This window comes from Lonchura striata, chromosome 3 (genome assembly GCF_050655825.1).
Source record: "Lonchura striata isolate lonStrDom1 chromosome 3, ASM5065582v1, whole genome shotgun sequence".
NCBI classification, from domain to species: domain Eukaryota; kingdom Metazoa; phylum Chordata; class Aves; order Passeriformes; family Estrildidae; genus Lonchura; species Lonchura striata.
This window is the reverse complement of record NC_140705.1, coordinates 58,912,388-58,932,647: the sequence shown is the minus strand read 5'-3', so window position 1 is coordinate 58,932,647 and position 20,260 is coordinate 58,912,388. Positions and strand designations below refer to the sequence as shown.

The 20,260-nt window shown below is 39.3% G+C and overlaps 1 protein-coding gene across 4 annotated transcripts in view; it reads right to left on the bottom strand.

The window, feature by feature from the left end:
• The window catches only part of SCAF8 (SR-related CTD associated factor 8), a 150,580-nt gene extending 130,984 nt beyond the window's left edge, over positions 1-19,596 (bottom strand). For all 4 annotated transcript variants that reach the window (XM_031504360.3, XM_031504361.3, XM_021551776.4 and 1 more), the window contains exon 1: positions 19,205-19,596. In XM_031504360.3, the coding sequence (XP_031360220.2) occupies positions 19,205-19,234 (30 nt within the window). In that variant the 5' untranslated portion in view covers positions 19,235-19,596. The remainder of the gene's footprint in view (positions 1-19,204) is intronic.
• Positions 19,597-20,260: the final 664 nt, after the last annotated feature.

Genomic DNA, 20,260 nt, shown 5'->3' with positions numbered 1-20,260 from the left:
GCTATTTGCTTGCTGTGAAAATCTCTTGATTATCCACAATATATGATTTTGAACAAAATGCTGTTATTTTCTGCTTCAGGTCTAAGTGTTAGAAGAGAAAGGACTGGCTGATATTTGCTACTTTCAGACATTAAAAAAACAGACACAAAGTGCCAAACCTTATTTAAGGACATTCTTAACTTACATTCTTATTTTTGTTTACAACACATGTTCAGAAGCATGCTAGTTCAAAAATGGAGTTCTAATAATAGGAATGACCATCCATAATTAAATTTTTATTTCCTTCCTAGAAGATAGGAAGAACTGCAGTTCTTCCATAAAACACTAACTGAAACAGAAATAAAGCCAAAACCCCTTTCCTCTCCTATACAGCCTGAGAAATGCAATATAATGAACTACATGAATATCCATACAGATATTTACAATATCTTTAACTGCCTAATATTTTCTCAATTTGTAGCAGATTGATACAAATTTGCTAAAAATAGCTCAGAAAACATAGTTCAGAATTGTTTATATTTAATAAAGCAAACTGTAAGACTGAATAGGATCACACAGTAGAAAGGATTAGACAATCTTAAATATAGGTCATACTCCCCAAGTTGCTTATAATAATTTATTGCTGAAGGTAACAAGTAGGTATTCTTTCATCATACTTGAGTTTCCAAGAGACAAAGATTTGTTCTCCTTGCAAACATGAGATGCTTTTTTCCTATCCTTTCCTGTCAAAACCAGTTTTAACCAAATCCTCCTATAACTGTCAAAAGTGAAAAAAATGGCTTGTCCAAGCATAAGTGTCTGTCTTCTCAGCTTGAAAGGATTTCCATTAAAACTGTGAAATTATAACAAGTTCACAGCTAGACATCCACTTTTAAAACAACTGTTACTACTTCTCACTAATGCTAAAGATAATTGCTGTTGCAAAATATTCTGAATTATTTACATGCTGCTCACACAACCAAAAGCAATACATTTCTAAAATGTAGGTATATGAATGGTCTTCACTATCACAGGAAAAAGAAAGAAGAGAGACAAAAACCCAAGTCTCTGATCAGTTTCTTCTCTGTTTCCACAGAATCACTGTGGTTGGAAGAGACGTTCAAGATCACAATGCTCACCTCAACTAAGCCATGGCACCAAGTGCCACATCCAGTCTTTTTGTAAAAACATCTACTGATGGTGACTCCACCACCTCCCCAGGCAGACAATTTCAGTATTTTATCACTCTTCCTGTAAAAAACTTTTTCCTAATATCCAACCTTTGGCCCAGCTTAAGACTGTGTCCTCTCATTCTGTCAGCTGCTGCCTGGAGAAAGAGACCAACCCCCACCTGACTACAACTACACTTCAGGATGTTGTAGATAGTGACAAGGTCACCCCTGAGTGACCAGGGGTCACCCCAGGCTAAACACCCCTAGCTCCCTCACAGAGTTTGTGTTCCAAGCCCCTCACCAGCCTTGTTGCCATCCTCTGGACGTGCTCAAGCATCTCAATGTCCTTCCTAAACTGAGGGGCCCAGAACTGGACACAGCACTCAAGGTGTGGCCTCACCAGTGCTGAGTACAGGGGGAGAATGACCTCCCTGCTCCTGCTGGCCACACCATTCCTGATACAGGATGCTGCTGGCCTTCCTGGCCACCAGGGCACACTGCCAGCTCATGTTCAGCCAGCTGTCGACCAGTACTCCTAGGTCCCTTTCCACACCATCCAGCCACACAATCCCCAGCCTGTAACGCTGCAGGGTGTTATTGTGGCCAAAATGTAGGACTTGGCACTTGGACTTACTAAACTTCATTGTACTGGACTCTGTCCACCCATCCAACTATTCCAGGTCTCTCTGCAGAGCCCTCCTACCTTCCAATAGATTGACACATGCCTGCAAATTTACTAATGGAAGACTCAATACCCTCACCCATGTCATCAATAAAGACACTGAACAGAACTGTCCCCTAAGGGACACCACTGGTGACTGTCCCCAGCTGGATGCAACACTGTTCACCACCACTCTCTGGGTCTGGCCATCCAGCCAGTTTCTAACCCAGCAAAGAGTGCTCCTGTCCAAGCCATGGGCTGCCAGCTTTTCCAGGAGTATGCTGTGGGAGACAGTGAGTTTTGCAGCTCACTGTTCAGCTTCCAGTTACTCATGGGTAATTACCAAAACTTATCAACTCATCCTGGCTACTGTTTGGCTGGATGTTGTGCAACTACAGCTAAATTACTTCTGGGAACACTACAGCACCAGAAACTTTCTTTGTGTACTGTGTCTTTTGGGTGTTCCTGGTCAGCATTCTCAAGCCCGAAACACTAATTAGTATAAGCAATTTACAAGTACATGAGCAAATGTGAAATCAGCCTAGATTCAAGAAGCCAACCTTGTCAATATAAAAACAGTCCCAGATGAGACTGGCACAGGAGCTCCTTCACCTACAACACACACAGCTATAAGGAGGAAGAACCACTGACTCACACAGACAGTCACAGGGACCACACCTGTGGTCCAGGCCATCAGCTTAGAAATAATCTGGGCCCTAATGGGGCAGTTCAAAGTATCAAGGAAGCTAATACACAGTGCTGGGAAACAAGCAAGAGTTGCACACAACTGACTCTGAGACATCGGCTGTGTGCAGCCAGGTATCTTAACACCACTTATCAGGAACACGCTAAAAGCCAACAGGACAACTTGGGGTGTTGCCAACATCCCGATACTTTATTCCAGGTAGCAAAGAGGCAAATTTAGCATTAAGAACTGATAATTAAAGGGAGAAAGGGGGTGGTGGAAGGGAATCAAAAAAAGAGTAAAACAGTACTTCTGTAGAGAGAGGCTTTTACGAGAATGGTTACATCTGTTACAGATTTTAACAGACATTGAAAAAACACACATATCCCAATTTCAGTACCTGCAAGAAATAAAGAAAAGAAATAAAAATTCTTCAAAAATTATTTTTCCTTAATTGTTTCCAAGAAGCTTTTAATTTACTATAAAACACTGCATACTGAAAAGTTTATTCATTTGGAAAGACTGGTGATTGCCTTGACCCAGGTGCAGAAGGAGCATGCACTTGGCCTTGTTCAATATGAAGTTCGCATGGGCTCTCCTCAAGTCTGGATGTCATCCCTCAAGTGTATCAACTGGACCTCAATGCTGAGGTTGGATTCAATCCCACTGTCTATGTAAATCAAAAAAGATACTAAATAGTATCAATATCAGTGCGGACACCTGCAGGACACCACTTCATACTGGTCTCCATTTGGACACTGTAGCCATTAACTACAACTCTTTGTATGCTGACATCCAGCCAACTCCTTATCTATCAGTCTATCCACGAAACCTATTCTCTCTTACTGCTAGGCTGACTAGAGAAGGAAGACTTGATTGCCATCTCTCTAGTAATGAAAACTTCAGCTTTTCATCCAGCATAGATGATTCTTTTAAGACATTTGGAAACTGAAGAATAAGAAGTTAAAGACACATGTATTATTCTAAAAATGTATGCTTATATCCTCACTTAATTTTTCCTGTGTACCCTTTCCTGCAGATGTTTAGCTAAACCAGTTTGCTCTCTAAGACTAGTGTCTTTGTTTTGTAACACATGCTCATTTGCAGAAGGTAATTGCTTGTCCTCACATAAAAGAAGTCTTAATAAACCAGGTAAAAAAAGGCAACATGGTTAAATAGTAAAGTCAAGGAAACTTGCTGAAATGAAATTATACACTTGCAAAATTAGTATCAATGTTCAAAGGGATTGGGAGGAGTGAGAGTGATCATAAACTCTGGCTGGTAATGTATGTGCAAAAGATAGTGCAATCAAGTTTAAGAAAAAAACTGGAGAAAGCATGAAAATCAGTGCTTTTCAGAAGAGAGAAAGAATAGCAAACCTACTAAAGTGCTCGTCCTGGACAATCAGCACTTACAGGAGGACTCAGAGAAGATAAAGCCTTACAGAAAAAAAACACACACACACACACACACACCTTTTTTTTTTTTGTAATCTACACACTAAGGAAAAACTGATCCCATACTGATCAAAACAGATCCTCCTGAACTGTGTTTACAATAAGGTAAATAACAAGCTCACAGTGTGAAAAATAACAAATAAAGTATTAGAACAGAACTCCAGAATGCAAGACTTGGTAGCTATGATTCATGAACTCTCATTTAAAAGTCTCAATCTTATAGCTCTGAAAGACAGGAAAAGGAACATAAATTTCTGACGGGGGTTCAAGGGGACACTTAGGAAACAATGGATTAGTTAGGTTAAATGTTTGTACCAGAAAAAAACACATAAATTACTTGAAATAAATGTATTAGTGGGGACAGATAATTCCATGCAGCTGTTGTAAGGAAAGGAAACATCTCAGTATATTGTTCTCTGAAAGACTCCAGGAGCCCAGTAAGAAATCACTGATATAAAACCAACTGGACCACCAAAACACATTTACCAAAGATCTCTCACAAAAGGCTCCAAAGAAACTAAGCTGTCTTAAACAGGCCCTTGCATGATAAATAACCCAACCAATTACTCCTTAAATACAGCCAGCAAACAATCTGAATGAATAGTCATTTGGTGCATGGTAAAGGCCCAATAGAACCCTCTTGTGCCTGCTGTCACCTATATTCTGGTTAGGACAAAGTCAGACTGTCAAAGTTGAAGAGGAACATTGCTGACACTACCAAGTAATAATCGGGCAGACTAATTAAGCTCAAGTCCACAGGAAGTAGTGGACACTGGCTTTGAAGCCAGCTATTGCCATTCAGCAAAGAGATCTGCTGATCCATAAGAGATTGCACTGAAGGTATCAATTCAAGAGTAAACCAGAAAAATCTCAGTAGTAATGGACATTTAGATCCACATTATTTGGGGAACAGTACTAACCTACAGGGCACTCTCAACCGTACAATCTCCAAGGCTGGCATGAAATCATCAAGAATAACTAAAACTGTGGAGAAGCTTTCAAGTGAAGAACAAAGGTTCTTCAGCTGGAGAACAGGATTACTAAGAAGAGGCATATGTCAATACAACCTCAGCACTGAAAATCAACTGGGAAGGATCTTCCTCACCCAAGGAGCGCACCACATGAGATGAGCAGGGAGTGACAAGAGTCAGGTTTGTGGATGTGGTTCCAAACTGCCAAGTGTGGTTGTCCTTAGCCTGTAAGGGCAGTTCTGGCATGCCTCAGAGGGAACTGACTCAGAACCTAAACTGATGCCATGAACTTGCTAAGTGTGTGCCCTGATACCATAATGAAACCCACCCACTCTTTTAAATAACGGTATAAATTACAGTCAGCTATCTGTATGATAGTATAAAATGTAGCTCTCCATTTAAAAGGTCTTATTCAAATGAAGTTTGAGCCTTATCACATCAAGCAGCTGTGTTTTTTTCACAGTAGAAATACAATTCATTTCAGAGGGTCAAAAATTAAACACTATAATCTTCAAGTGCCAAATAAAACCAGAAGTTTCAGACGTTTTGAAACAGACTAGTTCACTTTTACAAGCTGGAAGAACAAAGAAAGGGAGCAGACAGAAACCCACGTGTAAACTTAAAAAAAAAAGAGCTGAACTACCATATGATTATGAAAAAAAACCTTCCATTTACTAGCCACTTACTGCTTTTCTGGATATACATCAACTCATATGAAACATTTGCTCAAAGGCAAGAACTGATCAGTATGTTTACTACTGATTACTACAAAAAGATATTTGACTACAGACCAAAACTTTTTTCTAGTTGTCTTCCTAAGTTCCATGTTGTAGATTTGCAGAATGAAAGTATTTGCACCATTTCTGATATGAAAATCCAGTAAGTACAGACATTTGCTGTTGAAATCTGAGGCATTGCTGTGGAAAGCACCACTGTGTGTGGAGTCTCTTTTTAAAATGTACACTGAGAACTTCTCTCCAAACACTGAACATCTATCACCTGCTGATGATGTACATACAGAATAAAACCTAACTTAAAAACCACTTTACAAGTTGATTGGTCAATTTATTTTTCCTATTCATTTAGTAACTTATTTTGCAGCAGAAAAAGAATATCCTGATCTTAATCAAACCAAAATTTACCTACCATCTAGAGAGAAGAGTCTCCTGATATTTGCCCAGAAAAGAGCACTGCTACAGTAACCTATGCATTCACCCAACAGTCACTCTGACACAAAGACTCTTCTAAGCAGTCACCGCAACACAAACAGAACATCTGGGGGAATGCTGCTTCAGTTAAGGTGGAGTGACTTAAAATAAACTGAAAGGTTAAACCCTGATTTAAAAAAAAAACAACAACAAAACTGCAAATATCCATTAAAAATTTGTACAAAGACTTGTTTTGTACTGTCCATTCTTGAACTATGGCACAGTACTCAGAAAATTAAATATGAAACATTTCCTGTCTAAATGTGAACAAAGACTAAAATCCTACAGAATGGGGAGGGGGGAACATGAGGGGATGAGGCAAGAGTTACACAATCAATGACAAGTCACAAGGAGTCTGTCTGTACTGGTAAAGTAAACCATTTTCAAACTGTTAGCTCAAGTTTTGAAAAAATAAGTATTAAATAATTAAGTTAGAAAGTGCATTAATACATGATTCCAGTATGATCTTTTGGGAATAATTTTATTTTCTTCTAAGAGAAAATGCATAGCCAAAGTAAATAGAATACTTTCAAGTTACTGTAAAAAAAGCCACCCTTTTTTCAAGACAACACACTTAACAGCAGCATACATTTGATTTCAATGGCAACGAACATTTAATGGTCTATCAGTTTATTCTAGAAAGCTGTGGACAAGACTATTCTGCCTGCCTCAAGCATTCTAGATGGCTGAACGTGATCTGCTCCAAACACACTGCCAACAATATAGGAAAGTACAAAATACACATGAACATTAATCTTCTCAACCCATTTAAGCTAAAGAAAACACCAGATAAAATTTACAGTGAATTTGTGGGGGGAAGTTGTTTCCCTGATTTCCTATATGATGATCCCATCCAACCATTGGCATTTTCATAATTAGGTGGGGGACAATCAATAAACCTTTAATAGAAATATGCATGTTTAATTAAATGCTGAATATAAATCACAGGAAAACTTTACACAGAAGACTTCAGTCTGAATGGCACTTCAGGGACAAAATGAGTCCACAAAGATATACTTGCTACAAATCCTAATCTGTCTCAATGACAGTAATTCCCAGGGTCATGTTCTTGCAAAGTATGAATCAGATGACAGCCAAATGTCCATGTAAACCGCACAACAGCTTATTATACAGACAGCATAAGAAGTCTAAATATGATCAAACTAATAGTGCTAAAAGCTATTTCTAAGACTATCTCCTTCCTACAGAAATGTACATCTATGTATCAGGACCAGGCTGGCAATTAAAGCCAGTTAATTATAGTCACAATTCTGTATTTTCCATTATCTGATAAAACAGTATAATTATTTGTACAATAAAAAGTAACTATAGGGAGAGCTAAGATACTACATACAAAGCAATATTCCAGTGTACATAAAGGTTAACAGCATTGTTAATAATCATCGTCCCTGATATAATTTTAAATAAACCAAGTCCTCTTTCCAAACTTTGGGAAAAAAAACACAGGCTTGCTCGAAGATCTAATGACCTATATGAATTACATGTTGGGACGGGGGGGAAATGCAAAAGATCAGGTTGATGCTATAAGTAAAGCAGTGAATTTCAGCTCTGTATTTTTTTTCTTTAATTCTGTTAAGAAAAGTAGTCTTCAAGAGAAGCCCTATGTAAAAGTTGGAATTCATCAGCATATTTTGAAGTTTCATAATTCACTATCGCAAACAATAGTTTTATCATTACAATCATAATTAAAGAAGTACTTAAAGTGAAATCTACTGTTACTGCAGACAGCTGTAGTTCACAAGACAGTACTACAGGCTGCTAAGCTATAGCCTAAAGCTTCTCATGTGAAGACCAGACATCATGCACATGAACTTACATCCCCTGAGGAGGGGCAGTCACTTACACAGCAAGTTACTACACATATCCATGGAAGGCAATGCCACAGTGCATTCTGCAAAGCCCAGCACTTAATTCCAACATCTTTCAGTGCTCTTATTCAATAGGCAAAAGAGAGAGACAGCTGTTCTTGTACCAAGATTTTGAATAAAAAAATAGAAAGCAGTACTAACTTTATTAAAATTTTAAAAGCTTCATAAATAATATATCCCTTTTTTATACCTCTGCCACATCCTATAAAAACAAGAAGAGCAGCAAAGAAATATTTTTTCTAATAATTTTGCTATATAATTTTGGAAGGATTTAAAGCTGTGAACAATTCTTGTCTCATGAAATACAAAGGAACAGATACTCACACAGATAAATCTCTGTAACACTAATACAGCAGCTGAGGGAATAAACATTTTGATGCTGATATACCAGGATTCAGCCCATCTCTTAAGTATGAGATAATGACTAGTGTGAGGGATATCAGTTACAAATCACTCTACAGAAATATTTTTAAAATTTTCTCTGCCTGCTACCAGGACACATTAAAAAGACATGAAATAATGGACACTAACCAGACATCAAATATATAAAAAATATAAAATATAAAAAGTATCTGCAATATCAATGAAAAAAAGCACCAAAATAAATCCTAAGAAGTCAAGCCAAATACATACTATCTTAATAAATTAGCTTGATTTCTTTCATACTTCAAGAGCATTAAAATAAATCAAATCCAATTGGAAATACAGCGTTAATGACTTACTAAATATTAATATCACCAACATTAAAGAACAAGAAAAGAGTATTGTCATTCATTGCTTAAAAAAAAAAGACACTTATGCACAAATTTCTGTTAGGTTACATTTTACACACTCTGCTGAAATTAAATTTCTTGGAAAAGTTACTCAAAGTGCATGCCCTCATCTCACAGTGTGTAGGATTTTAACTTGATGATGAGTAGGACCTACCAATGAGAACTGTTATTTAAAACCTGTCAGCACTTTGTTACCCTCAGTGCTGCATATAAATGTTAAAATATATACCACAGATGTGCATGCAGGATGACCAGAATGGCAGATGCTCCTTTCAGCATAAGGTATTTAAGTTTGGAGGACAAAAGCAAAAAATTCTGTTCTTTCAATTATCAACCAAGATGAGTTGCCAAAATTCAACATTAAAAAAGTACAGACCAAGTGGGTTGCAAGACAACAGCAACTACCTTAATATAACTGCTTTCATAACCAAAGTACATGACATGTGGTTTTAATGAAGAAGTATGAAGTAACAGTCCATTTTCTTGTTATCTAATTGCATGTTTGTTAAAAAAAAAATGAAAGGAACCAACAACACTCACATCAAAAACTCAGCCCCTCCCTACACATCAGCTGCAATATACACAACTGTTTATGTTAGAAGAGGACATTTAAATATTCATGACAACTAGTGTACAGGTAACTAAGTGAAGTAAGATGCAAAGGTAATACAGCAGTCCCTCCAGCCCATCAGATAGCAGCACATAAAGTCAGGTGTTACCACTGCTGCATTTGTGTAGTGAGTGCTTCTCCTACTTTTGTCTTAAGGAAACACAATTATGACTTTCAAGTTTACTGAACCGAAACAATTTGAGACAAAATGACAAATTTCCATATCTGAGCCACCAGCCTATTTACTATTTTCTCACCATTACTCCTTTCAAAGAGAGCCTCTAAGTACTTTTGGTACAGTCTGCTTTGTACAAATATGAACATAAAACTGGTATTTAAACTGGTATTTATCCACTTTCCTGAACTCCACACTAGTGCAATACAGATGCTTACTTCAGATAGTCTCTAGAACATACGCCACTTGCTCTTAGCCATTTTTAAGTCATCAAATACAATTCCCCCTTTTTCTCTTCAGAGTAACTTGAGGTGATTGCTGCATGGGAACAAAAAGTTTAGAAAGTCCTAAATGGACCAAATGAAACAGGTGGTGAGAGTGAGCACTTCACCAATGCCTGAACTCCCAGTAACAGAAAAGAAGGATTGACAAAAAATTCCAGGTAAAAGTATCACACAAGAAAACAACAAAAATAACAGAAGCATTTCACTTCAAGCAATTTTTTCATCTTTCCTGCCATATGGCTAATTTCCATATTTCCATTTTATCATTATTATATAGCTAATTCTAGATCAAGAGGAAAAGAATCAGCTTCTGTCACAATATCAGTCGTCACAGATTTCCAGATGTGAGCTTGGGGGCTGCCTACACTGGAGAAGTACTCTCTGTCCTTGTTCCAAGGCACTAGTTTGGTAAAGTGTGGCATAACAAAGAGTTAAAAGCCTTAGAGAATCCTAACTACAATCACACTCTACAATTCTGAGATATGAAATATAGGAACAGATCTTAAACATTTTGAAAATCAGACTCACACATTTTCTCTGCCAACTGTTTTTAGAGCGCATGACAAATACTGTCTTATTGTGTCAATTTCAAAATATCTCACTGAATATAGTTTAAAACCCCTGCATTCACAATGAGACTTAATGATTGAAATTGAAAAAAAAAAAAAAAAGCAATCACAGTTTGCACTGGATTGGATTTCTCCAACCAATATATCTGTCATATAAATGGTCTTCATTTCCTGTTACATGCTTAAGTTCTCCACTTCACTCTTGTGAAAATTAAGAAGCAAGTGGTAACTAAGTTATGAAGACCAACATGTTAACTGAAGCTGCTCCTTTTCATGTGAACCAGCTTTGTTTTGTTAATATGTACAGGAAATTTGGTATTCTGAAAGACTTTGATTTGATCAGGTCTGTCCACTGGCTTCCAACAGTCTGGTCAATTTATTCTAAGCTCTTGGGGCTTACCCTCTGAAAAAGCCAAAAACATTTATAAGTAAGTATGATTATTTCTTTTTTTAAAACTGCAATCTCATCACTAGCAAAATAGTAAATTGTATTTCTATATATTGTACTAATTTCTAAAATATGCACTGAGATCTCCATGAAGTCCTGCTACAAGGCCAACATTTTTAAACCAAGAGTTTTATAATGAGAGCAATTCACAGTATTTTGCACTTTCCAGAAAAAACAAACTATAGAATAACAGGGGTGGAAAGCAAAGAATGCACATAATTAATTTTACTTAAGTTTTTGAAAGTAACTAATAAATACTGAAGATGGAGAACAAAAAAAAAACTATGGAAATCTTTACCACTCAACTCTAAACTAATTACTTGGAAAAACTGAGCCCTAGACTGAACCACTCAAGATGATGGATCTTCTAAATTACCTTTCCCAAAAATGCATGCTATTTCAATAATAAATTTCAATTCAAATATGTAAGACAGCTATTCACTTCCTTGCATAAAGGCACTGCACTTTGTTCAGCTGTTTTATTTTATAAAGCACTATTTACTCCAATCTTTCAAAACTAACGCTATAAAGAATATCTTAAAATCAACAAGCTCAAGGCTACAAAGAGGTGGCTTCAACCTCTCAGGTGTTGTTACCCTCCACTGTTTTATTGCTCAGCCACCATCCACCCAAACCACCATTCCTTGCTCCTGGATCTTAGCTCTGCCACCCTTCTTTAGGGCATATCTTCTCTTGTGCCTTCATTTTAAATAAGAACCAGAACTCCCTCTGCCAACCCTCAAAACATCAACAGCAGACACATTAACAAAGCTGCCAAGCCTCACTTTCCACACAGGTATTTTAGTAAATTAAACACATGCATTATATTTCTGAATCTCAAAACATCAGTCACCCACCCGTATAACCAAGGACAGGAGAAAAGAACAACCTCATACAATCAAAAACTGTACCCAGTAAAACCAGTCAAGTAATGTCAGCAAACTCTTGCAAAAAGAAGTGGAAGCAAAATAGTAAGTTGTATATCCAGAGTAATCACCTTTGTATAAATGCCAGCTCACTTCCCAAAAGCCTAAGAGCAGAAACAGCAGGCTATTACAAGAAATATGCGTTTCTGGTAGGGGTAAATCTGATACAGAGAGGGTCATGGTGACGATGCACTCATTTCTTCTTACTTCCTCCAAATGTTAACATTTTAAATTCTACTTATAAAAATGTCTCCTTTTGATCAGTACATATGGCAAGAACAGGTAAAATATGTACTAGTACAGCAGTAAGTGGACAGCATGTTTTTGCCTTAAAGAACATGTACCCTAAAGTGAAGAAGCGGCTCCTGAATAAGGTTAATAAAATTACTTACCCAACTACCTCTGTGTTCCCTGAGAAATACTGCAGAAAGTAGCTCCAAAGAAGTGAAAAAATGGAAAAATAGAAATACACATGCAACTTATGAAAAGCTTCAAACAGGAACAAGGACTAATATTGTTTGGAACTTCTTTCAAAAGTTGTTTTTGTTTTTGTACTTTCAGTGCCAACCTCACTGAACTCTGGTTGCACATATGAACAGCCAATGATGCACCTCTGTCCCGGGCCCCACAATGGAGTTACACCAGCGGCTGCTGAAGCCACAAATGTGGGCTATAACCAAGGCTGGAGGAGCCACTCAGGATTAATTTTTTAGTGGCTGTCATGAGGTAAAATGATGAATCAATTTTACAGACAAGAAGATAGAAGACCTCTTCCTAAGTAGGAAAACACTCTTATGGGAGAAATTTAAGGACTTTAAAGTATCTTTAAACCTGCCTTACCAAAAAGTTTTGTTCTGAATGGATTTTCTCCTGTAAGACAGCCATCTGGATTATCAGACTCCACTTCTACAATTGTGATAGAAAAAGAATGGTTTGGGTTGGAAGAGAATTTAAAGGTCATTTAGTTCCAAACTCCCTGCTATGGGCAAGGACACTTTCCACTAGCCCAAGCTGCTCTAAGTCCCATCCAACTTGGCCTGTAACACTTCCAAGAATGGGACACAGCTCAAATAGTGGCACATTCAAACAAGACTTGTTAAGATAATTTTAAGTACTCTGTCAAAGACTGTAGCCCCAGGTATAATCTTGGTAGGCAGGTGACAACCAAAGGATCTGAAATTACAAGAGTTCAGAAGGGCATTTGTTTTAAACTGCAAAACAGCTCGCTGCTCTCTAAACGAGTAGCAAGCAGGATCAATACTTGTAACTATCCAGTTACAGCCCCAGAGAGTTTGCATAACCTGGAGATCTACACAACTGCTCCAGGCTCACAAGGATCTGATCTAGATCACAGTTTAAGAACAAATTTAAAGTCTATGTACCTAAGAATGAAAACCTATCAATGTCTGTCCTATACTATTTCACTAAAGAAATTAGGTTCTTGAGAATGACATGCACTAAAATAAAACCAAACCCTACCATTTTGGGCCTTTAACACGCACGTGCAGGAGCATGTCTTTACAAGGCCAGAAGTCAAGGTTTTGTGGCCAATGAAAATCAAAGGTCAGATCAGTCTCTCAAAGTGTGATATTAAAACAACAAATAGTTATTCAGCACACATGGAGACATTTAACTGGGTGAACATCACTTTAATATTTACTGTATCTTGAAGAGAAAATTACTTTCTGCCCCTACACTCTTTAAAAAAATCACTGAGAGACAGCAAAGTTCAATTCTTGCTGGGTAACAATCATGTGAAATACTTATATTTCACTGATACTGCTCCTAATGTTCCTGACAGTAAACAGGATGCTAACAAATTCTTACATATTCTGTTGCATCTTAAGGGAATTCATGTAAATATTCATGCTTTTTTTTTTTGAGAAGCACTACAGGATTATACAGCAAACTAAAATGGAAGACATTTTTCACAACCACCCCAGAGTTTAAGAATGAAAAACAGAAACAATTTTTCAGATGTATGAATGATTGCATGCAAATGCATGTATCATTTTTTCTTCTGACAAAAGACAAAGTAAACCAGAAGCTCGCATCCCAATTTGCTACAATAAAATTTACAAGTATCTGACCATATATGGGGCAGCAGATAAAAAAGAAAAAAGCTTGAAACTTATCACAGCTGCAGAGTCCTTCAAACAGCAGAGGACATGAAAGAAGGCAGTACTCTCTTTTATGGCTAGTAAAATATAGTGACAGAGAAAACAGATACAGGTTTTGCCATTGTCACAGCAGCTAGAAAAAAAAAACCCTGCAGATATTTCAAGTACTTCAGCCAACATGAAACATGCAGCAGAATCCAAGAAAAATATCTTGAGAGGGAATAGCTTATGTATCTTCTTACAGTTCCTTAACCTAACTGCTAGTATCTACTGGCACTAAACAAAGCCCTGGCTGCTAATTTTATAGAGCATCCTTTTCCCTCCACTTTCCCCAGCTATTTAGTATCTTCATGAGGCATACCATTTAGTATTTTTCAGCATCAACTGGCATTCTTTTATGAAGAACCCACCTCATTGACTTAGAATATGCCATTTAAATAAAGTGGTCTGAAATAGAATATTTAGTTTAGCTATCTGTACTTTTATGCACCCATACTCCAATACTCAGTATTTAAAATGTGGGTCATTTCCAAGGGTCACATTTCTGAAATTGTAGACCACTAACTGTTCCTCACTGACCCTTAAAATATACCTTCCAAAGAATTGTCATGATAAAGGTGGACAATATAAAATGAAGTGCAAATGAAGTAGCGAGACAACAGCATTAGCAATAAATTATCAGTGTCTGCCATTTCTCTACAGCTGATCAATTTCAGAATGACAAGTGATTCAAAAAGCAACAATAGCCACTTCATGCATCATCCTACTTGACTCTCAAAAGCATTATGCATACCAAAAGCTCAGGGTATTTTAGAATGAACTATGCAAAGACAATCATTTTCATTATCAATAATGGCTGAACACCAACTTAGCAATACTGCAGAAGTTTTAATTCTGACTCTCAGACCCTAAAAGAGAAAAGGCACAACAATCCATACCATCTTTAAACAAACTGTAATCGCTGCCTTAACATTACAGCACTTTACGCGCATGCCACTTTAAGATGTCATATATTCCAGGTCTCCCTGATGACACTTAAGTTTTCTATTCAATTCCCCTGTACATGAAAGTATCAGAACCCAACTGTACAGACAAGAGAAACTGAGCTTTTCATACAAGACACGCTCAAGTGAACAAGGTGTTTGTGAAAGGAATCAGAAGGCACATGACCTTCTTGTTCCTGAGTTTCAAGGGACCAATTTCACCTTACTCTATTTTACCATTTTTTAAATATACAATTGTTCTTTTCTCAATTGCCTCTCCAGTGCCATAATATACTGCATTGCCTGACAAATACAAATACAGCTGAAATTTGTGGCACTAGACGATAACAACTATTGTGCACTGGATTCAACAACTTAAATTCCAAATCTAGATATGCTAATTCTCCTGAGTAGGTTTCACCATTACTACTAACTTTCTAAATGGCTGTAAATCAAAGATGCAAGTAACAGTCTCAGCAACTCAAAATGAAAACAATATTCAATTATTTGATCAAAGCATGTATAACTTTACGTAGGAGATATTTCTGTTTTGTTTTTAAAGAGAATGCAAAAACGAACACATCAGTAAACATCGTGAACAGCAAAACATGATGAAGCTCATACATGAAGAGATGTGTGCCTGTATGTGAGTAAAGATATTGATACACTTTAAACTATTAGAAATGCTACGTTTAATTGAACAAGATCAGCGAGTTACTATTGCAGTTTTTAAAGAAATAAATATCTAAGTTGAATTTGCTCTATCTTTTCAAGATTCCTATTATTTAATTATTAGAGATGCAGTTAGTATGGCTAAACAAAGCGTAACTTCAAATATTCAGTCAGTGTTTGTACTTAAAAATGAATTTGTGATCTCTGTTCCCCTTAAAATAAATTACAATCTGGTGACTATTTTTTGTGACTGTAAAACTATTTTTTCTACATGGTGTTAACATAGAAATAAATTTTTAAATAATTAAATGTGTTTTAAAATTAAACATCCATTGGTCTTCTTTTTCCACACAGTCTTCATATTATAAAGTGAAAAATCATTTGGCTTGCCACTGAGAAAATGGCAAGTATTGCAAGAAAACTCTGTGGAATATAGCACTCAAAACCAACTTCAAGACCAGCACCTGAAAGCAATATGACAGTGGCCAGCTAGAGTTGATGATGCAGCAGGACTTTAACACTGAGCCAACTAAATAACAAATACTGAATTTTAATTATATACACCTGCAATTAAATCATTGTCATCTAAGCACTGGAACTGAGGATACACTACTTGCCTCTAGTCCATTTCAGTTCCTCTTCAACAAAATACATTTTATAGAACATACAGAGAATTTTAAACACTTGACTAATTTTATTCTGTCAGGATCTGTTCTTGCATCTGATTTTGTGCTTTTCTGATAAATCTCAGGGCCTAAACTGAGGCCTGGAGGAAAATGGCTCTGCAGTGGAAAGCCTTTGTGGTGCCAACTGTAGCAAATGATAAACTCTGTGGTACAAAACATTGCCAATTACCTCAACACTATACTAACTCAGTTGTGTATTATTCTAATTTTCAGTTGCCAAGCAATTTTTAAATAGGAAAATGTCAATCATTACATGAAAACAATACTGAGCATGTTTTATTTAGGAGCCTTATTATTTCTCAGCTTTAAATTTACCTTTCCCAAGACTTGAAAAGTTAGGGCTAATTATATATCTAACTAGGTACAGCAGAGACAGTGCTACGTATCATCACTAGACATTGAACAGCTTTCTGCAATAGCTGCCATGATTTCCAGTACTGTTCAAATAAATTAGAAATGCTTTTTTCTAATTAAATTAATGACAAGACTATTTTAAGCACTTCAATCCTGACTGCCATAAAGGATAGTCACCTACAAGACATTGCTCAGCTCATATACAATTCTGGAGTTAGCTATGCTCCCTAGATGGATAGACGCCTTTATTTTAGCATTACTGCAGAATCCAAACACAACTCCTTCCTTTAGAAAACCAAATAATCAACCTGCAAAATTGAGTGTTTAACTGTATTGAAATGTTCCTTTTAAAACATCATCTGGTTCTCACCAATAAGTTACATAAACGTTGTAAAATCCTTAATTGAATGCAAACTGCATAAGAAAAAGTACGGTAAAAGTTTTTATACAATTTATTCTGTCCCATCTGCTGCTAAATTTAATTTACATCTATTTTAAGCCAGAAAACTGTAAAACAGGACTCAGATGTCAGTTCTGGGATTTAACATGACCTTAAAACATAATATAAACGAACAACAGGACTTTACAAGTAATATTTACAACCAATATTTTGTAAATGAATCAAAACCATTTAGGAACAGCAATATATAGACTCATACACTTTAGCTAATTCAAATATTTAGTGATCATTTCACAGTTCTAAATTGCAAAGTGTGTATAGATAAGTCCAACCAGAGAAAATGACAGAAAGTTAAGTTAAAGTTCAGTTCTGCACTGGGTACAGAGGTGTTAAGAGTGGCTAGCAATGACACTTGGGATTCTTTGACTGTACCAAGTCTGGTACCATTTACTTCCAGAACCAGAGTTTGTTTAGTCATGGCATCTTTAAAACCTTCCCATCATTGTAGCCCAGAATTCAAATACAGAGGTTAAATCAGAGATACTGTCTATTTATACTACAGCAGATAACTTGGTTAAAATTACACTGCCAGATCCTCTGCATTTTCTTTTCCAACAACTTACTGTCTACCATTTCGAAGGATTTAGAAAATTTAAGGCATAATCTAAAGCTCTCCTCTTCAGCACAGCTGCCACCTTAAGTCTCAGACTTATTTTTACAGTACTTATACCCAAGTGCTCAGCAAGTCAGTTACAAGCTGTTTTTCAACATGTAAAGGAAAACTTCTGCTCCTACTGATAGGTATATAGAAGGAAAATGTTCTGAACAATTTATGTTCTTCTGTTCTTGTGACCAGATTCTTCCTTCTCCCTTCATAACAATATAGCAAATGTGCCAATCAAGTAATAAAATAGGAATATTAAGAATTTGAACTGCATAAAGTGCAACACCTAGAACTGCACATCTAGGTTAGAGCTGTACAAGTGCTCCTGAGTTACTGGAGAGTACCTGCTCATTTCAGAAATCTATCTTACAGTGCTTGCAGAAACAACAACATGGTTGCCACACTGTTCAAATGAAACAGCATTACTTACAACCATTAAAACTGTACTATATCCTGCTGGGACTAGTGAGAGGGCAACTGGGAGCTTCAGCAGGTGAGCAGTCTGTAGAAGTATACATTGTAACATGAACTGATACTATCTACTATCAATATAAGTTAAAAACTACTTCGTAAAATATAGGACTTGGTAAGAAAAATATGTATTTGTTTTTCTTGCACGTACATTAACTTCAAAATACAAATTATACTTTCACAATGGCAGCAACAAAGCGGAGTTGCCACAAGAACCTTCTTACAATAAAACAAACATTAGCTCTCCGCACAAAAGAGAAACCAGGTGCAATATGAACACCTCAGCCTATATGTATGTATGTGCTCTTGGGTTCCGTAGCCTGCTCTCCGTAGCACAGTGCTTCAATGCAGGATCTGAGCTCTGTGCAGCATGCAGGGAATGTCTGCTTCCATCCTGACCACTGCAAATACACGACTCTTAAACACGAAGACGAACCTCCAGTGCCTTTGTATTCCTTTCCCCAGATTTTTAAAGCTTAGCTGCACGAGGTGTTAGAAGTGCGCGCTGGCGGGGCTCGGACACACATGTGAGGAGGAAGAGGGCGGCAGGAGAGACGAGGGCAGGCACAGAAGGGCACAGTCCCCGTGCCCGGCGAGCCCGGACCCCCCCGCCGCCCAGCGCAGCCTCCTCGGCCGCTGCGTGAAGTTGGCCGGGCATCACACGCCCCACCGCAGGCCAGACGCGGGGAAGAGATCTCCTTCTGCTCCTCTTCCTCGGCCTCCTCACGCGTCCTCCTCTTCCTCCAGCCCGCCGCCAGATCTATTCTTCCCCTTCAGCCGCCCCCAGCTTCACGGCGGAAGAAGCTGGGGGGAGGGGGCTGTCTCCACCCTCCCGCTTCCCAGGGATGGCGACAAGGGCCCTTTCCCGCCCGACGCGGGGGGAGCCGCGGACCGGCCTGCGGAACGCTCCCGCACCCCGGGCCCCCCGGAGCTCCCCAGCTCCCGCAGCCTCCCCACTGCGAGGAGGGGGCAGGGAAGGCGCCGGGCCCGGGCCCCGCCCGCTCCCCGGCCCCGAGGAGGGGAGGCCGCCGGCTGGGGGTTACACACCTCGCTGTTAAAGGCTTTCACAGCCTCCATGTCGCGGCGGAGGCGGGAGCCGGGCGGCTTCTCTCCGCTGATGGCGGCCGGGCCGGGCCGGGCCGGGCCGGGGCAAGTCTCGGTCCGTGCGTGCGCGCTCCTCGCTCAGGGGCCGCCCGGCCTCCTCTCCATGGCGGGTGGCGCAGGGGGTGGGCGCGGGGGGACGCGGGCCCCGCTCGTTTCCGTCTCCTCCTGGCCCCGCTTCCCGCCCGGCGGCGCCGCCGTTCCCTTCTCTCTCTCCTTCCCTCCCTCCCGCGCCCGGCTCCGGGCGGCCGGGCCGGCAGGAGATGGAGGAACAACGCGCGGCGGCTGCGGCGCGGGCGCCAATATGGCGGACGCGCGGGGGCTCCTCGCAGCGCAGCGCCGGAGCGGCGCAGGCGGCTGCAGCGCCCCCTGCCGGGCAGCGCCGGCACCGCCGCCCGCGCCGCCCCGCGCCGCACGGACGCTGCTGGGATGGCGCCGCCCCGCCCCGCCCCGCCCGCTCTCCTCCGTCTCCTCCCTCTCCTCCGTCTCCTCCTCCTCCCGGCGCGGGTGGGAAGGAGCGGCTTACGGGAGAGAGGTGTTGGCTGCTGCTGCTGCTCGTCACCGGGGGGCAAATCCAGGACTTCTTCAGCCACCCTTTTCACCGTTTCGAGATCACCGAACTGTTCGCCTTCTTACGCCTGGCCCGCTGAGCCTCCCTCTCCCTGCAACAAGGCCCGCCGGCGAAACTGGGAACGGCATGCAGGCTTGAAAAAAGGCAACGGGAAAAAGAATCAGCGAGACGTAAAAGGGCAAAAATATTCCAAATTCAATAAGCCCACAAGCAATCAGTACTATTTATCAAGAGGAAAGGAGAAAACCCTGACAATCGTACTGCAAATCAGTCACAAGCCTCAGTGCACTTGCTACATGAATATTATAACTCAACAATTCCATACCAAAAAGTCTCCAAACCCATCACCAGGCGTTAAGGCATTTCTGTTTGACTACCCAGGACATCTTGTCAGGTTAAGTTTCGGACAGGGTGCACTTCCCCATGCCAGA